Below are 17,374 nucleotides of genomic sequence, written 5' to 3'. Positions count from 1 at the left end.
ATTTGGAAAAACAGAGACAGTGTCTCCTTCTGGAGCAGAGGGCAGATTTGTTTCCTGACGATAATGAAAGTTATATGTCCTTCCTGGGCAGATTTGCCAGCATCCCCGTTAGAAAACTGGGTGATTCCCAAGCTCACAGTTCCACAGCTTTGATACAAAGCCAGCATCCACCTGGGCCAGTATGCATCACCCCATAGGGCCTGAGGAGGTGGGGAAACCAATGCAAATACGAAGCCTAGGCTGTGGCTGTGCTCTGAGTGATGCAGTGCTGGGTCAGAAGCCACATCCTGAATGTGGCAGGCTAACCTGTCAGCTTGCAGATAAGGTAACAATCTCAGAGCCTCTAGCTCTTGACAATGACCATGCAGCAGACAGGAAAGGCCAAAACTGCTTCCTAAGAATCCTGAGGCTCTGGACATTAAAAAAAAAAAAAAAAAAAAAAAAGGCTTAAATTTACTCATGATACTGATAAACAAAGGGGTAATTAAATAAGTGTATTTCTGCTTTTTAACAAGAAATTGCTGTATACTTTTTAATATAGCACTTCTTGTGTTCCCTCAATTAGCTGTTATTAAACTGATAGCTTGTCTTACAATAGAGAAGACATATTATCTGCATACCCCGCTTTCCAAAATAGATTTCTGTCCAGGATGCCAGAAAGTACAGAATCAAATCTAACAGCGAATCACAGAACCCTTACTAAGTAAGCTGGAATGGTGACAAGTTTTTTCCTCCTTTCAATTTCCTTCTAATTTTCTATTTCATTAACCTTACTGTATATATGTCTGTTTTCATAAGCTGCTCTAAAACACAGTAAGTACGTAAGTCTCATTAATAAAAGAGGAAGCTTTTCAATTCATCAACAGAATGTAAGTGGGTTTTTTGGGGGGTGGGGTAGGGGGATGGTTACAGGATACTTGACCTAATGTCTCATGTGGGCCTTCCCCAGGAGACACTGCCCAGCAAGTCGCACACGAGTCTGATGAAAGTTTTGTAAACAGGGAAATTGGGATCTATCCAGTCTTAGCAAAATAGTTTCCTTAGGAAGTACCCACCACATGAGTCACGGTCGTCCTCTGACAGGAGCACAGGGCACTGGCTTTCCGTGTTCACAACAAGAGGTGGCACAAGGTGGCCCCTTCAGCTTTCTCACCCCCAAACATTCCCTATCAGCCAGGGCTCTACTTTAAATAGGCAAAGAAGGATCGATGACACTTACTTCACTGTCGCTTGGGCATGCCCTGGGATTACAGGACAAGACAGGAAATACTTTGGCCCAAGAAGTGCTTCCGGTGTGCCCAAGCGGGCCAGGCACGAGTTGAGCTGGCGCCAGACAGCCAGGGCCCAGTCGACCGTCTTGCACACGGGGTCGCAGGGAGAGGGCACCTGACCCCTGAACTAGAGACAGGGAGGGGGAAGACGGGGGCTTGGTTTAGAACAGTGCTGCTTGTCCTTTTGTTTCGAACACTCCAAAATTAAAAATATAAAAATTCAAACTGTACAATGAAACTGTAGCCAAATCTGATTTTACCTTCACTTGGGGTGGCTGGAAGAGGGCCAGGTAATAACATACTCTATGACGTGTGTTAGCACGAGATACAGATACAGATCTGCAGCTTATTACACGCAGTGAAAGGATTCAGACATGATAGTGCAGTAAGACACCTTGGATGAGGTGTCTTACTTGGATGAATTCTTAAACATCAATTCGGGAAGAAATCGTTTTTCACATGTGTATAGAATTCCTCACAAGGTCTTGCAAATAGCAGGTGTTCAAAAAAGGATTCTGAATAAATGAAATTAAAATTACATTAAATATTTTAATATTTTGGGTAAGTTATAAGATGGCATACCTGGATCTGTGGCATGTTCACCTTGTATTACTTCTAATTCCCCTAGAAGGAAGGCTCAGCTAAAATGATAACTTCATCAAAATGCTCTGACAGCATAAAGAAGTATGTTTTCAAATTTTAAAACGTGCAAATTTTAAGTAATACTGTATAACACACAGCTGAATGGGAGAATTATATCTTATAGTTGAATAGTTAATTATATCTTACAAAAGGTCCCTTTTTGGTAGTACAGAGGGGTCACAAAAGGACAAAGGTTTATTTACTATGAGGAGAAATCTCTCAAATATTTAGAAGTCAGATACAGCAATTGACTCTGTATTTTATAAGAAAGCAGATTCACATAAATCTCTACTTTACCAAGGAATTATGATATTAAGACTGAGGATAATACATGAATGTTTTTATGTCCTACATGAAGGGATAGAATTTGGCCTAGAAAAAAAAGAAAGAGTGGTTCAGTGATTCTAGCAGCTCCGTTAAAGTAACATCACTGTGTTACATGAGGCTTTGGGATCTGTTTATCATAGTTTCCCTTTTCTTCAAAAGAGGAACAATCATATTTCTCCCACTTTCTCTGATCCTCTTCCAGAGAGAATGAGATCATGTGCTACAATTAATAGCTGAATATTAATTTCCTACTAAATAAAGTATAACTATTTTTTATTAAATACTAGAAGCCTGGTATTGTCCAAAAAAGGTCTGCTTACTTATATCCCTGTGAGGAGCTGGAAGAAGAAGTTTTGATCACGTGCCAGTGTGCTTCTAAGTGCCCCCAAGTATTTGGTTCCATCCTGCAGTTACAAGATTTCTGGCGTTTTGCAGGAGTCATTCATTCCCATTGTACTCCTACCCTGGAATCCGTTTTATTAACCTACTTGAAGTGATTCCTGATAAATGAAAGGCATTACCTCCCCTCCCCTTTCTGTTCTTCAGAGCACACCCCACTGGACCATTCGCAAACACAATGGAGGAAAGTGTAGAGCCTGAAGCTTGGAACTTTCCTTTCCAAATAAGTAAAATCAATCCTTTTCAAACTATGTTTACCAGAGAGCCAGAGGAGGGAAAAGGAGGTACACTTTACCAGGTAAGATGTACCTTTCAAGGAAAATTAGCATGGCCCCTGTGCAAGAAAGACATGCAAATTCGTGAAGCATTCCATGTTTTTCTCTTGGGCAAACCAGGGATTTTGATGTGTCAGTGTAGGTTCCTCCTTGATAAGAAAAGGCACCGTTCTGGTGATAATGGAGGAGGCTATGCATGTGTAGGGAGCAAGAGGTAGATGGGAAATCTCTGTACCCTCTTTTCAATTTTATTGTAAACCTAACACTGCTCTAAAAAAAAGTCTTTAAGAAAAAAAACTGGTATCTTTTGCAATTATTTAGGTGAATTTTTTGGCAATAAGATTTAAATATTAATAGTGATGAAGTTAATGGAAGTATCAATAATCTGAAAAGCTGTATACCTATGACTGTCTTTGCCTCACCTTTCTTCCTACTGGTTGAGGTCATATAATAGATGTGCTTTGGTCAAAAGAATATATTTACGACCAGGCAACTGACTTTAGCAGAGCTTGGGACAGAGGATTTCTGATTCAATTAGGAATTTCAGATATTAACGCAAATCACCACTAGCAGGCACTGTTCACTGAATTACCAAAGGCATTCCCATCCCACACTTCTCCCTCCACCCGCCTCCCATGGCCCCAACTCCACAACCGCACGTACGTTCACACACTCTAACATAACGGACACCGAATTTTGTTCAGGAACTTGGTGGAGAGCTTTGGCCTTGGGAAGGTAGTTCTAGCCAAGGTCTCTGGCGTAGAGGTGTGCATGAAACCAGTCTGGTGAATGAAACCATTCAGGGGAAATCTTCTTTCTGGGAGTTTCAGAAAAAGATTCCTTCCCCCTGATAATGAGGAGACAAAGGAAGCCGAAGTTCCCTCTCTGCACAGCATCCTGCTTCCTGCCTATGAACAAGTTTGTGTGAGGGCGTGATGCCCAAAGTCCTGCAATCCTGAAGGGAGGTCAAGAGACTCACCCAGACCTGGGACCTGACATCACAGAGGTGTGAATGGACATCATCAACACCTACTGCAAGGCATCTGGTTATGTAAGGGAAAAAAGCCGCCTGTGTGTGTGAAGCAGCTAGCAGTGGGGTGTTGTGTTACCTACAGCTTAAAATCCTGTGCTGATACAATGAAGATCCTGTCCTCCAAGTGTGGCCCAACTGTGCAGGATTAAGTGATAAAATCTTGCTAAATCGAGCTCTTTTATTTCAAGTCCACCCAGACACTCAGCTACTGGCCCAACTTATGAATATTAAATAGTGATATACTCGAGTTGGTCAGCACTGAATTAATTTTGTTATCTTGATAGAATACAGAATATTTTATTATTCTGAAAAATCACTAAAAGTGATTATTATTCTTGAAAATGTGTCAACAGATAGAGATTTCTAATTTTCTTCATGTGACTTTTTAATAGCGCACTGTAACAAATATTAAAACTAGCTTGAGGGATGGATAATGAAGGCTCCAAGGAAGCAGTAGCTTTTCCTTAAGAAGAGTGATTAATTTTCTAATCTTGTTTCCCACAGCGTTTAGAACTTGGAGAGACTCCTCGAGAATAGTTAATAAAAAAAATAAAACCTATTTTTTAAAATACTTAATATAGTCCAGAAACTGCTATGGGTTTTACATGCATTATCCTATTTAACCCTTGCATATCCCCAAATTTTACTCGCTGGAAGCCACACAGTAAGTGGTACAGCTCAAGCCTGGGTCACCTGACACTAAAGGCCCCTCTCCCAGCAATAGGCTGTGCCTGTGGTTTGTTACCTTATTCACGACTTTCCTCCTTAGGAACCTCTGCAGCAGCCCCTGCATGGGCTCGCCATCCCACCGCAGCTGTACCCAGCGGAAATGCTGCTGCACCAGCAAGTCGGAGCCCTGGAGACAGGCCTTGGCAATGGTTCCCAACAAAAAGCAGTTCTCATGAAAGTAATAACATTCGGACGTTCTGTTTCCTGAAACAAACCAAAAGCAACAGTCCAACCTCAGCAAGCCACAGTAGGGGACAAGTTCAAATAAGTGAAAGAAAGACGACCATGAAGCATAACATGTGCTCTGGGAAACAGAAAGATTAGAAGGATCTCAAAGCAGCCTGCTTCTCAGCATGGTCTCTCTACCATCTTTACCTTTTTGGAAAGTACAGGGGCTTTCAGTGCTGCGATTTTCCAGAGGTCCCAGAAAGTCCCCCAGTAACTCAGACAATGAAGATTTTTCCAAATTCTCTAAGATGATGATGATTTTCTTGTTAGCAGGAGATTGTTTCACTGGGATCAGACATGCTGTGGTCAAAAAGGAAATTCAGTGATTAAAGATTTTACAAAAACCTATAAAAACTGGCAAAGATTTAAGTGTTAGCAAAGACGTGACACAATGGGAATGCTCTGACATTGCTGGGAGAGTACAGGATTCTGGAAAACAGTTTGGCATTACTGAATACAGTTGAAGATACACAGACACAATGATCCAACATTAGTTCCACAACAGATTCCAAATGGAATCAACTCGAATCTCTACCAACAACAGACTAGATAGGAGTATATTCATACAACGGATATGAAAGTGAACAAATCACAGCTACAAGCAACCGCATGAAGACTTGTCACAAACGATATATTAAGAAACAAATCACAAAAGGCTACACACAATATGATGCCATCATTTGAAGTTCAAACAGGGGCAACACTAACCTTATAATTTAGGGATTCATAGATAGTAAAACTATTTTTAAAAAGGAAAGAAATGATTATCACAGAAGACAGACTAGTGGTTACCTCCATGTGCCCCACCCCTTGTGAACAGGGGTGGGGCACATGGGCCCATTCTGGAAGCTGAGAATGTTCTATTTTGTGACCTGGTCAGTGGTTAAATGACAATTTTATTTTAAATTATTCACTGATCTGTAAAAATAGGCAGTATGTATTTTATAGATGGATATTTCAGAATACAAAATGTTAAAATCCTTAAATGATCTTTAAATTACACATATATAAAATATTCATAAAATTACGGAGACAGGAACTCAGAGACCAGCAGGTCCTTCCTAGGTCCCTCCTACAGGCTCTTACTGCTGAGGTGAGGACAAGAGGTAACAGGAGCCTCATCCAGGGCCAAGGCACAGAACAAAAGGATAGTCTGAGATGAAGTGAGCAAAGCTCAGTGGCTGATGTCTTGAGAGAGGGGCGGAGAGGGAATAGCAGAGACAACTCACAAGTTCCCACCGGAGAAGAGGCCATGCAGTGAATGGAGACAGAGGGCACATGAGCAGGAAAACGCTTGAGGCAGGGGAGGTGGTGATGGGTTATGTTTCAGGCCTGAGTGATGAGTGAGGCATTGCTCTTGAGATGTCCAGCAGGGGCTGGGACAAAAGGATGGAGGCAGCAAGGGAGGATTCAGGCTGGAAATAAACGAGTTTATAGGACTGCAGGATGTCTCTTGGAAAGACACAAACTCATTCTCCTGAGTCCACAAGCAAGGACTGTATTGTCAGTGACTTAATTAACCCCACATTTAATGGACAGCTTGTGCCCTAGACAAAAGGGGTGTGGGGTGCTGTTCATAACAGTTGGGTTGGGTTTCCACCTCATCTTTGTTCATCTTGGTCTCCTCTGAGGTACCAATCAGGGTCAAACAGACTGGGGTTTTTGGTGAAAAGCTTTGTCTTCAACGCTGATGGCCTCATATGTTCAATTTTTTCAGTAACATCTGCTTCTCCATCTGACCACTTAAGTTCAACAACCTAAAGCAAGTTGGTCCAAATGTAAATTTCATTTTAGTTGTGAAATAGCATGTCTAGTTCAAGTTATTTAACATGGTTTCAATTCTAAAATATTAACCAACCATAGAAACAGAAACTCATTACACCTTTGGGTTTGAAGGATTATTCAGCCTCTGATCAGGGTTCATGGAGACATAAGGTGGCCACTCACCCCATGTTATAGCTAGAGATTCCTTTCGGCCTATTGTTGGAAAGTCAGCCATTTGGATTCCCTTTGCCCCATGCTAATTCAAAGCCCTATTTCTGAAACTAATCTACCCTTTTTTTCCCCTGCTTCCAACTTTATAGGTATGTCAGCTCTGCCCCTCTCCAGAGGTCAGTAATCTTAATCAGACACTCACTTGGCTAGGCTCAGGGCTATAGTCCAGTTTTTCATACCCTTGTATTAAAAGTTCTGGATAGCTAGTTCTAGAGCAAGACTCATTAGCTTAAAAATAATTAACATATCACATTTATAGTTAAATCCAAACTCCTTTATATCTAAGGTGACCCCAAGTCCATAATCTCCTCTTTGGAGATGGAAGCAGCCCATCTTTTACACTGTCCACTTAAAACAAGGCTCTGCAGGGATGATGCTCTGAGTCCAGATGAGAAGCAAGGGACGGACCTCCAAAGAGCCTCCGGTAACGCAGGGTCCAAGGAAGAAACTCATTTATGTAGCCTTCAATTACATATTATTACAGTAATTCTATCGTTATTACTTCTGAAGTAGAAAGTTCTCTCAGGAATCCTAAATATTATTTTAAAATACCAATCTAGTGTTTAATTTTTTTTTTTAACTACCACTGTCACATGTAATTTTAAAATGTATCTGTCTTGCTAACCTAACTCAATACCTTATACTGAGGAGAAATATGACCCAATTCTAATACACGTTCAGACCCTCCTTACCAAATAATGGAGGCATGTGATGTGATGGTCTCTCACAAAAGTCAATATGAGAAGGAAGATGTTATTTTAAAATAAACACAAAATACCCACTGCTTGCATAAGGGCTACGCCATTCTTTCTGAACTGATCTTCTGTTCTACATTCTTTTCTTCACTGGCACCATTTTAGTCTCCATGTAAGTTTTAGATTCTTTTTTTTTTTTTTTTTTTTGCGTTACGCAGGCCTCTCACTGTTGTGGCCTCTCCCATTGCGGAGCACAGCCTCCGGACGCGCAGGCTCAGCGGCCATGGCTCACGGGCCCAGCCGCTCCACGGCATGTGGGATCTTCCCAGACCGGGGCACGAACCCACGTCCCCTGCATCGGCAGGCGGACTCTCAACCACTGCGCCACCAGGGAAGCCCCAAGTTTTAGATTCTTAAAGCTAATTATTTAAAAACAAATCTGCTACTCTTCCTTCTTGTATTTTTTCACTCATACACGTCTTTTATTCATTCTCTGTGTCTCTTTTCACTGGCTTTCTTCTACAGAGTCGTAGAGAGGAACATATAAGGTAATGTATGTGCTATGCCCATTGGAAGATGCAAGTTCAACGTTCTAACCTCCAGCTGAATGTAAGTAGTTTAAACTTTTTTTTTTTAAGAAAATAAAGTTAGAAACCAGGAATAAGTTTAGAACACCTTATGAATCAGTATATTCCTCACTTGGGAGTCATATGATTTGATCCGTTTACTTTCTTCGTAAAAAAAGAAACGCAAGACAGTAGCTGATACATAATTCCTGTCCTCTAATTATTCTAAAAGCTTACGTGGAACAGCCTAGAAGCTCCTTTTCTCTGATCCAGATCTCAGCCTTCTCTACATTCTGTCCTTTTCCATCACCCTTTGACCAAAGAAAATTCCCTGCTAGGGGCTTTCTGCACTACAAAAGAAGTGACACCACACCACCGGTCCTTCCCTCTGGCTCACTTGTGAGTCCCTGGCACTGCTCAGAAGCTTCTGGTGTCCCCATCTACTCAAAGTGTACATTCTCCGTTCTCCATGATCTCGTCATTGGCCACCAGTCAGCAGCAGTGGGGCCTACTGCTATGAAAGTGATGGTGACAGTGGATGGAGTTTTAGAAGATGAGGACGGACAGCAGCAAGGGGAAGATCCAAAGCCAGCCGGTAACGCTCTTGACATGACATTCAGAGACCTTCAGCGCTTATTCTGGAGCCACTGCAGTATAACAGCAGGAAAGTGTCATGAGCAGGTTTCTATTGTAGGGTGAGCCCTCTGGACACCTGCAGAGGGCTTGTGGAAGGAGCGAAAGCAGAGGAAACAAGAAGGGTTAGTGATGAGGCCTCCACAGGCCCTTGAGCAAGAAATGATAGGTGGTAGGGGGACTGGAGAGCAGGAGGGGGAGGTGAGATATAGGAAGCAGATTCAAAAGAACTCAGGACTGACCAGACGTGGGGAATAAGCCAAATGAGGGATCTATGATAAGCTCCACGTGCTAACTTGGATAACTGCACTCAAGGCCTCAGCAGGTGAATCTTGTGTTTATATCTTACTTTTGTTATTAAAAATAAGAAAGAGGGATTTCATACATATAAATTACTAAGCCCAATACCGAATAAAACTCCTTTACTATTTGGAGATGCTGCACTATTTCCTACATAAGAGAGTAGAGTGGAGACTTTTTGGCCTCAGTCTGTCATTTGAAAACTTCCTTTTTTCAAATCCAATTCACTCTATTTTTATGCCCTATCATCAACTACTGTCTCAACAACTTCTGCACTCTCTAATCTTACTTCTCTCTACCTCCACTGTTAGCAAGTTCTTCCACTTGCTGACAACTAAATGCGATTAACATTCCCTTTTTCTCTGCGCATGCTACTTCTTGTATCAGGTTCATGCACTCATTCAACAAGTAATTATTGGCAATCAGTGTACAAGGTGGAATGGAAGAATAAGCTACATTACTAGCCTTCAAGGAGCTCATAACATGTGTGTGGACCAACACAAAAGCCCAAATAATACCCTCACCGCCTTGAACTATAGTTAGGTGGGGCACAGGGGTAAACAAAGCCTACTGCAGTTCATCAGAGGTAGTTGGCATACCTGGAGGGCTCCGACAAGCCTTCATTTGGGGGTGTCCTCAGAGTATTTCAACAGGGGCTTCCATGTCTATTTTAACCAGGCCTGTACCACACAGTACTTTACACAGTACCTGCCATGCAGTAGTTATGGGTGTGTGTGGGGGGGGCAGTTTGTGTGCTTATTCTAGATGAAATTTTAGAGTAATTCTAGATGAACGCTGCAGCATAAACAAAGACATGGACAGGGGGAAAGCAAAGGACATGTGAGGAAGAAATACTGTATTCTGCTGGAGCTTAGATGCCTATTTTTAAAAAGGGTCAGATATTCCAAAGAAGATATACAAATGACCAATAGGTACAGGAAAACAGGTTCAGCGTCACTAACGATCAGGGATATGTAAATCAAAACCACAATGAAATATCACTTCATAACTGTTAGAATGGCTATCATCAATAAGAGTTAACAAATGTTAGTGGGGATGTGTAGAAAAGGGAACCCTTTCACATTGTTGGTGGGCATATAAATTGGTGCAGCCACTACGAAAAACAGTACGGAGGGTCCTCAAAAAAACAATAATAGAACTACCATATGATCCAGCAATCCCACTTCTGGGTATATATCTCAAGCAAATGAAATCAGGATCTTGAAGAGATTATCCACACACCTGTGTTCACTGCAACATAATTCACAAGAGCAAAATACGGAAACAATCTAACTATCCATCAAGAGATGAATGGATAAAGAAAATGTGGCATACATATACAATGTAATGTCATTCAGCCATGAGAAAAAAGGAAATCCTTCCACTTGCAACAACATGGATGGACCTTGAGGGCATTATGTTACGTGAGATAAGTCAGACAGAGAAGGACAAATACTGCATGATATCACTTGTACGTAGAATCTAAAAAGGCCAAACTGATGAAACAAGAGTAGAATGGTGGTTGTCAGGGGCTGGAGGGTGAGGGAAATGAGATGTCAGTCACAGGGTACAAACTTTCAGCTGTAAGTCGAATAAGTTTCAGGGGTTAATACTGTATCTGTTGTATACTTGAAAGTTGCTAAGCGTAAATATTAAATGTTCTCACTGTAAGAAAGGAATGGTAATTATGTGACGTGATGGAGATGTTAGCTAATGCTACCGTGGTAACCACTTTGCAATATAAAAGTGTATCAGATCAACAAATTGGGGCTTCCCTGGTGGTGCAGTGGTTGAGAGTCCGCCTGCCGATGCAGGGGACACGGGTTCGTGCCCCAGTCCAGGAAGATCCCACATACCGCGGAGTGGCCATGGCCATGAGCCATGAGCCATGAGCCATGAGCCATGGCCGCTGAGCCTGCATGTCTGGAGCCTGTGCTCCGCAATGGGAGAGGCCACAACAGTGAGAGGCCCGTGTACCGCAAAAAAAAAAAAAAAAAAAATCAACGAATTGTATACCTTGAACTTACTCTATGTTGTATCTCAATTATATCTCAAAAAATTAAATTAAATTAAATTAAAAAGGGTCTGATAAGCAAATTAAGTGGATCAGTGTCCTAGAATGGAAGACCCTGAATGGGACTGACGTAGTTCAGTGGGTGACTGGGGCATGTGGGAGTCAAGAATCACAGAGCGCTTTTAATCAGGTGTCTGGTGATCTGTGAAGGATGTTCAGGGAGCACAAGAGGTAGAAGCAGCCACTTACAGGAAAGTAGATAAAATATAGTAAAAGGAGGCATAAAGGCACACTGAGATCCATCTGGAAGGACATGACCATGGACTGGCTGTGGGACGGGAGTGAGGGGTCCATGACTCAGAGGACCTGGGGGTTCTAGACGGTCCTAACATGGCTTAAAAATTAAGACAGTTGAAAACATTGAAACATTGAAAGAAAAACCTCCCAAATTTTCACTTAAGAACCAGGATGTCTGGCTTCTTCCAAGTCACAAGACCTCACGTCACTGAGTCTACACTCAGCTGCTCGCAGCTGGGAGCTGCTGCCCTCGTGGCGATGGAGACAGGCTTCCCCTCCCCTCCAGCCCCAACCAGCCTGCTTCACCCCTTAATGTGGCTTTTTGGCACCCGTGGGCATTTAGGTTTTCAATTCTGCCAGGGGGACCTGAGTTCCAACTGTGGGGTGCCAAGAGACTCACCAAACTGAGAAATTAGGAAGAAGAGTTCTTTCTAAGAAGATGCTCCCCAAGGATTTAGAAATGCTGAGTTGGTCACCTTCGCATCCTTCTTGACCTAATTCACTGCTCTCAGATTTTTCTTTTTCTAGCTCTCTAAGTTTAGAGCAGCATTCAGTCTAATTGCTATCTACTCTGATAGGGTGAGAGAACAATATTTTAACTTCTTACTCTGAAATGAAGCAAGACTGAATGCTGAAAACCATAGGGGGCTTTTGTTATAAAACTAAGGGGAGAAAAAAAAATTGGGGCAGGTGAGTTTTTGAGGAGCAGCGGTGGGTAGTGACTCGGGTCCAGCTGAGAAGCCGGAATGCCTAGTTTGAGTCCTACTGTGCTGCATCCTCACTGCAGGATCCACTGCGTCCTCACTGCAGCGTACTTAACCCTCTTGTCTCAAGTGTTTATAAATCAGGGTGTTTACAGAGTCAAAGCTTAATAGACATTAGCTATTGTTAGTATCATCATCAGAGAAAACAGCTTTTCTCTGTAGCTTACTCTCACTAGTTTCTGACCAAAGACTGACCTGAGTACTAGAACAACATTCAGATTCTGGTGGGATTTTCTTGTCCCCAAAATGTGCTTCTAGGCTTGTGGAGTCCTCAGTTCCCCTCTAAACCTGCCTCTTAATTTTATTTCTTGACTTAGGAACTCCTGGTAATTTCCTTCTTCCTCAACCTGGTCACCAGCTGTCCCAGCCACAAGGTATCTCCCTTGATCACAGCTCCAAAGATAAGAATCACCCCTCTCCCTAAAAAAGAGACCTGAATTCACATTTCAACTCGCCCTTCACCCAGCTCACAGCTCCCTCCTTCACCCGCTCCCCAGGGTCCCTGTGGTTTTGAGCCTCTGGAGACCAGAGGTTGGTCCATTTCAGTTTTACTTCACTAGTCATGCTATATACTGTGCAGAGTTACACTAACTCCACCTGTGCTGAAGCTTGGGGTGTTACGCTCTGGAGCCTAAGATAGAAAATTTATGAAAACTTTTATTAATAAACATGTTTAATCACGGTTCTGCCACTATGTAGTTGTGGTAAGTTACTGAAACTCTCTACGCCTGTTTTCCTCACCTTTGAAATGGAGATAATACCAACTTGCATAGGGCTGTTGTGGAGATTAAATGAGTGAATTCATGCGTGTCATGTGTTCAGCGAAGTGCCAGCCAATGGCATACTAAGAATGACGTGGAGAAAGAAGTGCACCCCAGGTGCAGCAATAGGGGTGCTTTCGTTGCAGAGAATTTATGAATAATAATAACATTTATTAAAAACCTATCCCCTTATTATCACCGTGCAATTCTAAACTGCACCAATAACGCAATGCTTAGTTTTGCTAAGGCGGACTGCTCCCACCACCCCCTCCCCTGGTATCCTCTAGTGCCAGTTATGTAGTAAGCTCCCAACAGATAATTTATAAACAAAAGAAGAAAAATATAGGATGTGCAATAGATGCAATGGTATGTACATGAAAATAATTTTTTGCAAGTGCTCACCCGGGTTCCCAGTTTTCATCCCGCAGCTGCTCCATAACTGAAAAGCCACCTTAAATTGATCCCCAAGCAACAACATTTATTTCCATATAAAGGCTTACTTGAAGGGCATGCCTTTCGGTTATCACAATTCAGTTTGTGGAGATGGTCTTACCGCTACTGATGAACAGATCTACTAGCTGGTCCTTGGAGAAACCAGTATCCACTTCAGCTCTCACTATTTCGCAGGGGAATCCTGCAGCCATTTGTCTGTGCTGTGATAAGAGAGTGATTAGTTCTATACGCTTTTGTGTTTTCAAAGAAAAGGCGAGGGTACGTGAGTGATCCATACCTTCATGCAGAGTGCAAGCTGATGGGCTATGTAGTCTTGCAAGCTTCCTTCTGGGCCGTGGAAAATGACATTATGATATTGCTCGACCTATGAACAAAACAAGAAGAAACCTTAGGTAAAAATGCTATGAAGAGAAAAAAGGGGTACACAAGTGTAGAATTTCCTTTCTGATTGTCACCAGCCTTTCAAAAGATTAAAAATATTATTTTAGGGCTTCCCTGGTGGCGCAGTGGTTGAGAGTCCGCCTGCCAATGCAGGGGACATGGGTTCATGCCCCGGTCCGGGAAGATCCCACATGACGTGGAGCGGCTGGAACCGTGAGCCATAGCTGCTGAGCCTGCGCATCCGGAGCCTGTGCTCCGCAACGGGAGAGGCCACAACAGTGAGAGGCCCGCGTACCGCAAAAAAAAAAAAAAAAATTATTTTAGGGATTAGCTTCATTCACTGGGCATGTGAAGTCTTTCATTTTAATGTGAAACACTGGCAAACATATTATTTATATAGTATTTTACCTTTTATATAGTACTTACATATTTATAGCAAGAGATGGCATTTTTTTAAAGAGCATACTTCTTCTCCCTCCATTTTCTACACTGAGGTTTAGTACATTAGCTGGGAACACAATTCCTAGCATGTTTTTGTCCCTTGCAGATGTTCCATAATTTTTTTTCTTTATTATCCCTTACAGATGCTCTTTAGTTTGAATTTTCCCAATGCATATTTTACTTTTCAGAGGTTAAAATAGCAATGATTGTTTTTCAGGAAATTTTGGAAAATACAAAGAAAAATAAAGAAGCAGAATAGAAATCACTGAAGCAACCACTGTAAATATTTTTATGTTTCCTTCCAGCTTTTTCCTCTGCATAGTTGATGCGTGTGTATTTGGTTTTCTTCTTTTAAAGAGACAGCCTTTATTTTAAGGATTTTTACACTGAAGACTTCAAAAAGTGGCAGGTTTTTAGAACTTATTGACCTGTATTTAAAAGGAACTGTTGACAAAGGTTCGCCAGAAATAATCTGAACAAGTGGGAAAATACAGTTAATACTACTGAAACCTACTAAAATAACTCCAGGACATATGGTTTATCCAACATAAAGATACCTCTAAATGCTGTCAGTGATATGAAACTGACTACTTCTTTTCTAAATACACAGTGGTATAATTAACAATATTCAATCACTTCTGTTCTTTCCTGAATATATAAAAATTAAAATACCAATTAAAAAACTAATACATTCTTCTCTTTCAATGTTTCTTACAGATACAGTTTCAATATTGTCATTCAATAGTGGTGTGGTTTAAGAGATTTTTCATTCGCAAGTCAAACAACGATCCACCCAAAGGGAAATGATAGTCTATAGGCTCATAGTGCAAATGAAGAGCTCGGGAATGCAGCAACTGACCTTTCTAAAATACAAAACGGATGAAATTCTTAGAAGATACATGTAACAAGCTCTACTAAGCAGCTGGCCACAGAACTAGAACATCTGATAATTTTCCTGGTGATTCACTGGGACTCCAGATGTTTCCAAACTCAACTTGAACTCTCATCTTAGTAGGATTCGTATTTTCCTTTTCCAGTTTCGCTAATGACACAAACACGATTCAAATCCTTGAAGTAGTCATTATAGTCAAGGGCATATCCTACAACAAACCTGTCTGGAATTTCAAATCCAACAAAGTCTGGTCTACATGCAACACTTTGAGGGGTCCTTTTAACAGGCAAGCTTGCAACCTTGAGCATCTTTGGATTATGCTGCTTGACCAAGGAAAGCAAGGTTTGCACTGTTCTGCCAGTGTCAATTATATCTTCAACAATCAAGACATTCTTTCCAGTTAAAGTTGAGAGATCATCTCCACCAATTACTTTTATGTCACCTGTTGACTGGTCATTACAGTAGCTCTTCAGTCTACTAAAATCTACAGTCATAGGTATAGATCTGTCACTATTTCTCTTCAATGCTTTGATGTAATCCAGCAGCTCAGCAAAGAATTTATAGCCCCGCTTGAGCACAGAGGGCCACGATGTGATGGCCTCCCATCTCCTTCATCACATCTTGAGCCAGCCGTTCGTTCCTGTCCATAATTAGTCCATGAAGAATAAACACCTTTTCCAAATCCTCAGCATAAACGATTAGGTATACCATATACATCTAGGTCATAACCTGGCTCAACATCATTAACCACGACGCTGGGGCTGCGGGCTGCCATAACGGAGTCAGCTGGCGCGCGGGCTGAGGGCAGTATGGGGAGAAGCCAGCGGGGCCGAGCAGAAGGCGGGGCCGCGCAGGAAAGCAGACTGCTCCGCCTGAGCACTCTTCGCCACCGCCGCCGCTCAAAGCGCAGGCGCCTGTATTTGATTTTTAAGAAGGATACAGTGGTGTAATCTTCTTACAGCTATTGTATATCAGAGGATACCTTTGTGTTGACTTTTTGCATAAAAGACATCTTCGTGAGTATTCAATTCTTGAATCAACTATGTGATCCCATTCTTCAAAGCACTGAATTCCAGAAATCTAGGTAGAGAATGACTGATACTTTTACTTTGTAAAAATGAAAATCTCTTGCCTGGAAGCCTATAGGGTCTAAAACACATCTTTATCCTCATGTATAAGGATATCTCGCCTAAGAACATGTGGAGATGTAGTGGGTGCTGGGACAGAAAGCCATGACCTTTTATGTATGTCAAGGGCCGTGACGTTTGGAGTAAAATGTGGAGGGGAGGTCATGATCCCAGGGCTGAGTTCCCACTCCCAGCCCACATGCTGGGGAGAAGCTTTCTTCTTGAAAGGTCTTGCAGAAAAGCACCTGTGTAGGTGTAGCACCTAACTAACCAGTACAGTTGATGAAGCTCATATGTGAGGATTGAGCCACCCATACTTAGAGAAGTGTTAGACACAACAGGGTCTGTTCTCTCTTTATAATTTGTAGTAGGACAATGTAAGAACATGTATATCTTTGTGCTATTGTTGCTCTGCTGTGCTCTGATGAGTTTCTCCCTTTTACATAACAGGGGAAGGGCACATCCTTGAGGATAGCCAGAGTAGACTTCTACGAAGACAGTGACTATGCCCCTGGATCCTTACAGGAAAAGGCAGATTCTGAGATATGAAAGGAAGGCTTGAGGGAAAGCCCTTAGCATGGAAGGAAGAGGGAACTCCTTCCTTACCTGGGGACTTTAAGACCTGAGCTTTGGCGTCCCAGGAGACCATGACATAAACTTAGAGGAACTCCTAGAAAATGGAAGAAAAGTAGTCTTGACCACTGGGTGTCTGAAAATGAGCTAAGGAGGGAAGTGATTCTTAAAGGGGTCCCTTGATGTTGCACTTGGGACTGGGTTTTAGGCTCTGAAAGACAATTTATCTGGTAGCCACAACTGATTTTCTCTGAGTTTAAATATTACTCCACCATTGCTAAGCCTTCCATAAAAAAGGGAAGAGCTGGATTCACACTGTGGGTAGGGCACCAACACGGAGAGTCGTGGCTGGAAGACACAGGACAGTGGCTGTAGCTGCCTGAGGAACATCAGGATCCTAAAGCCACAGGATGAACTCAGCAGTGGCTGGCCTGGGCTGTTTTCTGTGGTACTGAGAATCTGTGAGCCAAGCAATGGTAGAGATGCCGGCCAGGACCAAGACTGGGACAGGGCCTCTTCCAGAGACATGGGAGAGATAGTAACCTAAAAAGTTCAGTTGAGGTTCTGCTTCTTAGACA

General features: G+C 42.2%; 1 protein-coding gene, 1 non-coding gene and 1 pseudogene across 2 annotated transcripts in view; 1 reads left to right on the top strand and 2 right to left on the bottom strand.

Annotated features, from left to right (window-relative positions):
• CTTNBP2 (cortactin binding protein 2) overlaps positions 1-17,374 on the bottom strand; it is a 156,169-nt gene that overhangs the window by 11,739 nt on the left and 127,056 nt on the right. The window contains exons 13-17 of the mRNA XM_060156004.1: positions 13,660-13,746; positions 13,483-13,582; positions 5,052-5,204; positions 4,693-4,880; positions 1,220-1,398 (exon numbers count right to left, since the gene is read on the bottom strand). Of these exons, the coding sequence (XP_060011987.1) occupies positions 1,220-1,398; positions 4,693-4,880; positions 5,052-5,204; positions 13,483-13,582; positions 13,660-13,746 (707 nt within the window). The remainder of the gene's footprint in view (positions 1-1,219; positions 1,399-4,692; positions 4,881-5,051; positions 5,205-13,482; positions 13,583-13,659; positions 13,747-17,374) is intronic.
• Positions 2,917-3,018, top strand: LOC132525028 (U6 spliceosomal RNA). Its single transcript, XR_009542158.1, has one exon. It is a non-coding gene; the product is annotated as a U6 spliceosomal RNA (small nuclear RNA).
• On the bottom strand, positions 15,213-15,871 carry LOC132524925 (hypoxanthine-guanine phosphoribosyltransferase-like; annotated as a pseudogene).

This window comes from Lagenorhynchus albirostris, chromosome 8, assembly GCF_949774975.1.
Source record: "Lagenorhynchus albirostris chromosome 8, mLagAlb1.1, whole genome shotgun sequence".
Lineage (NCBI taxonomy): Eukaryota > Metazoa > Chordata > Mammalia > Artiodactyla > Delphinidae > Lagenorhynchus > Lagenorhynchus albirostris.
This window is presented reverse-complemented; position numbering and strand designations above follow the sequence as displayed.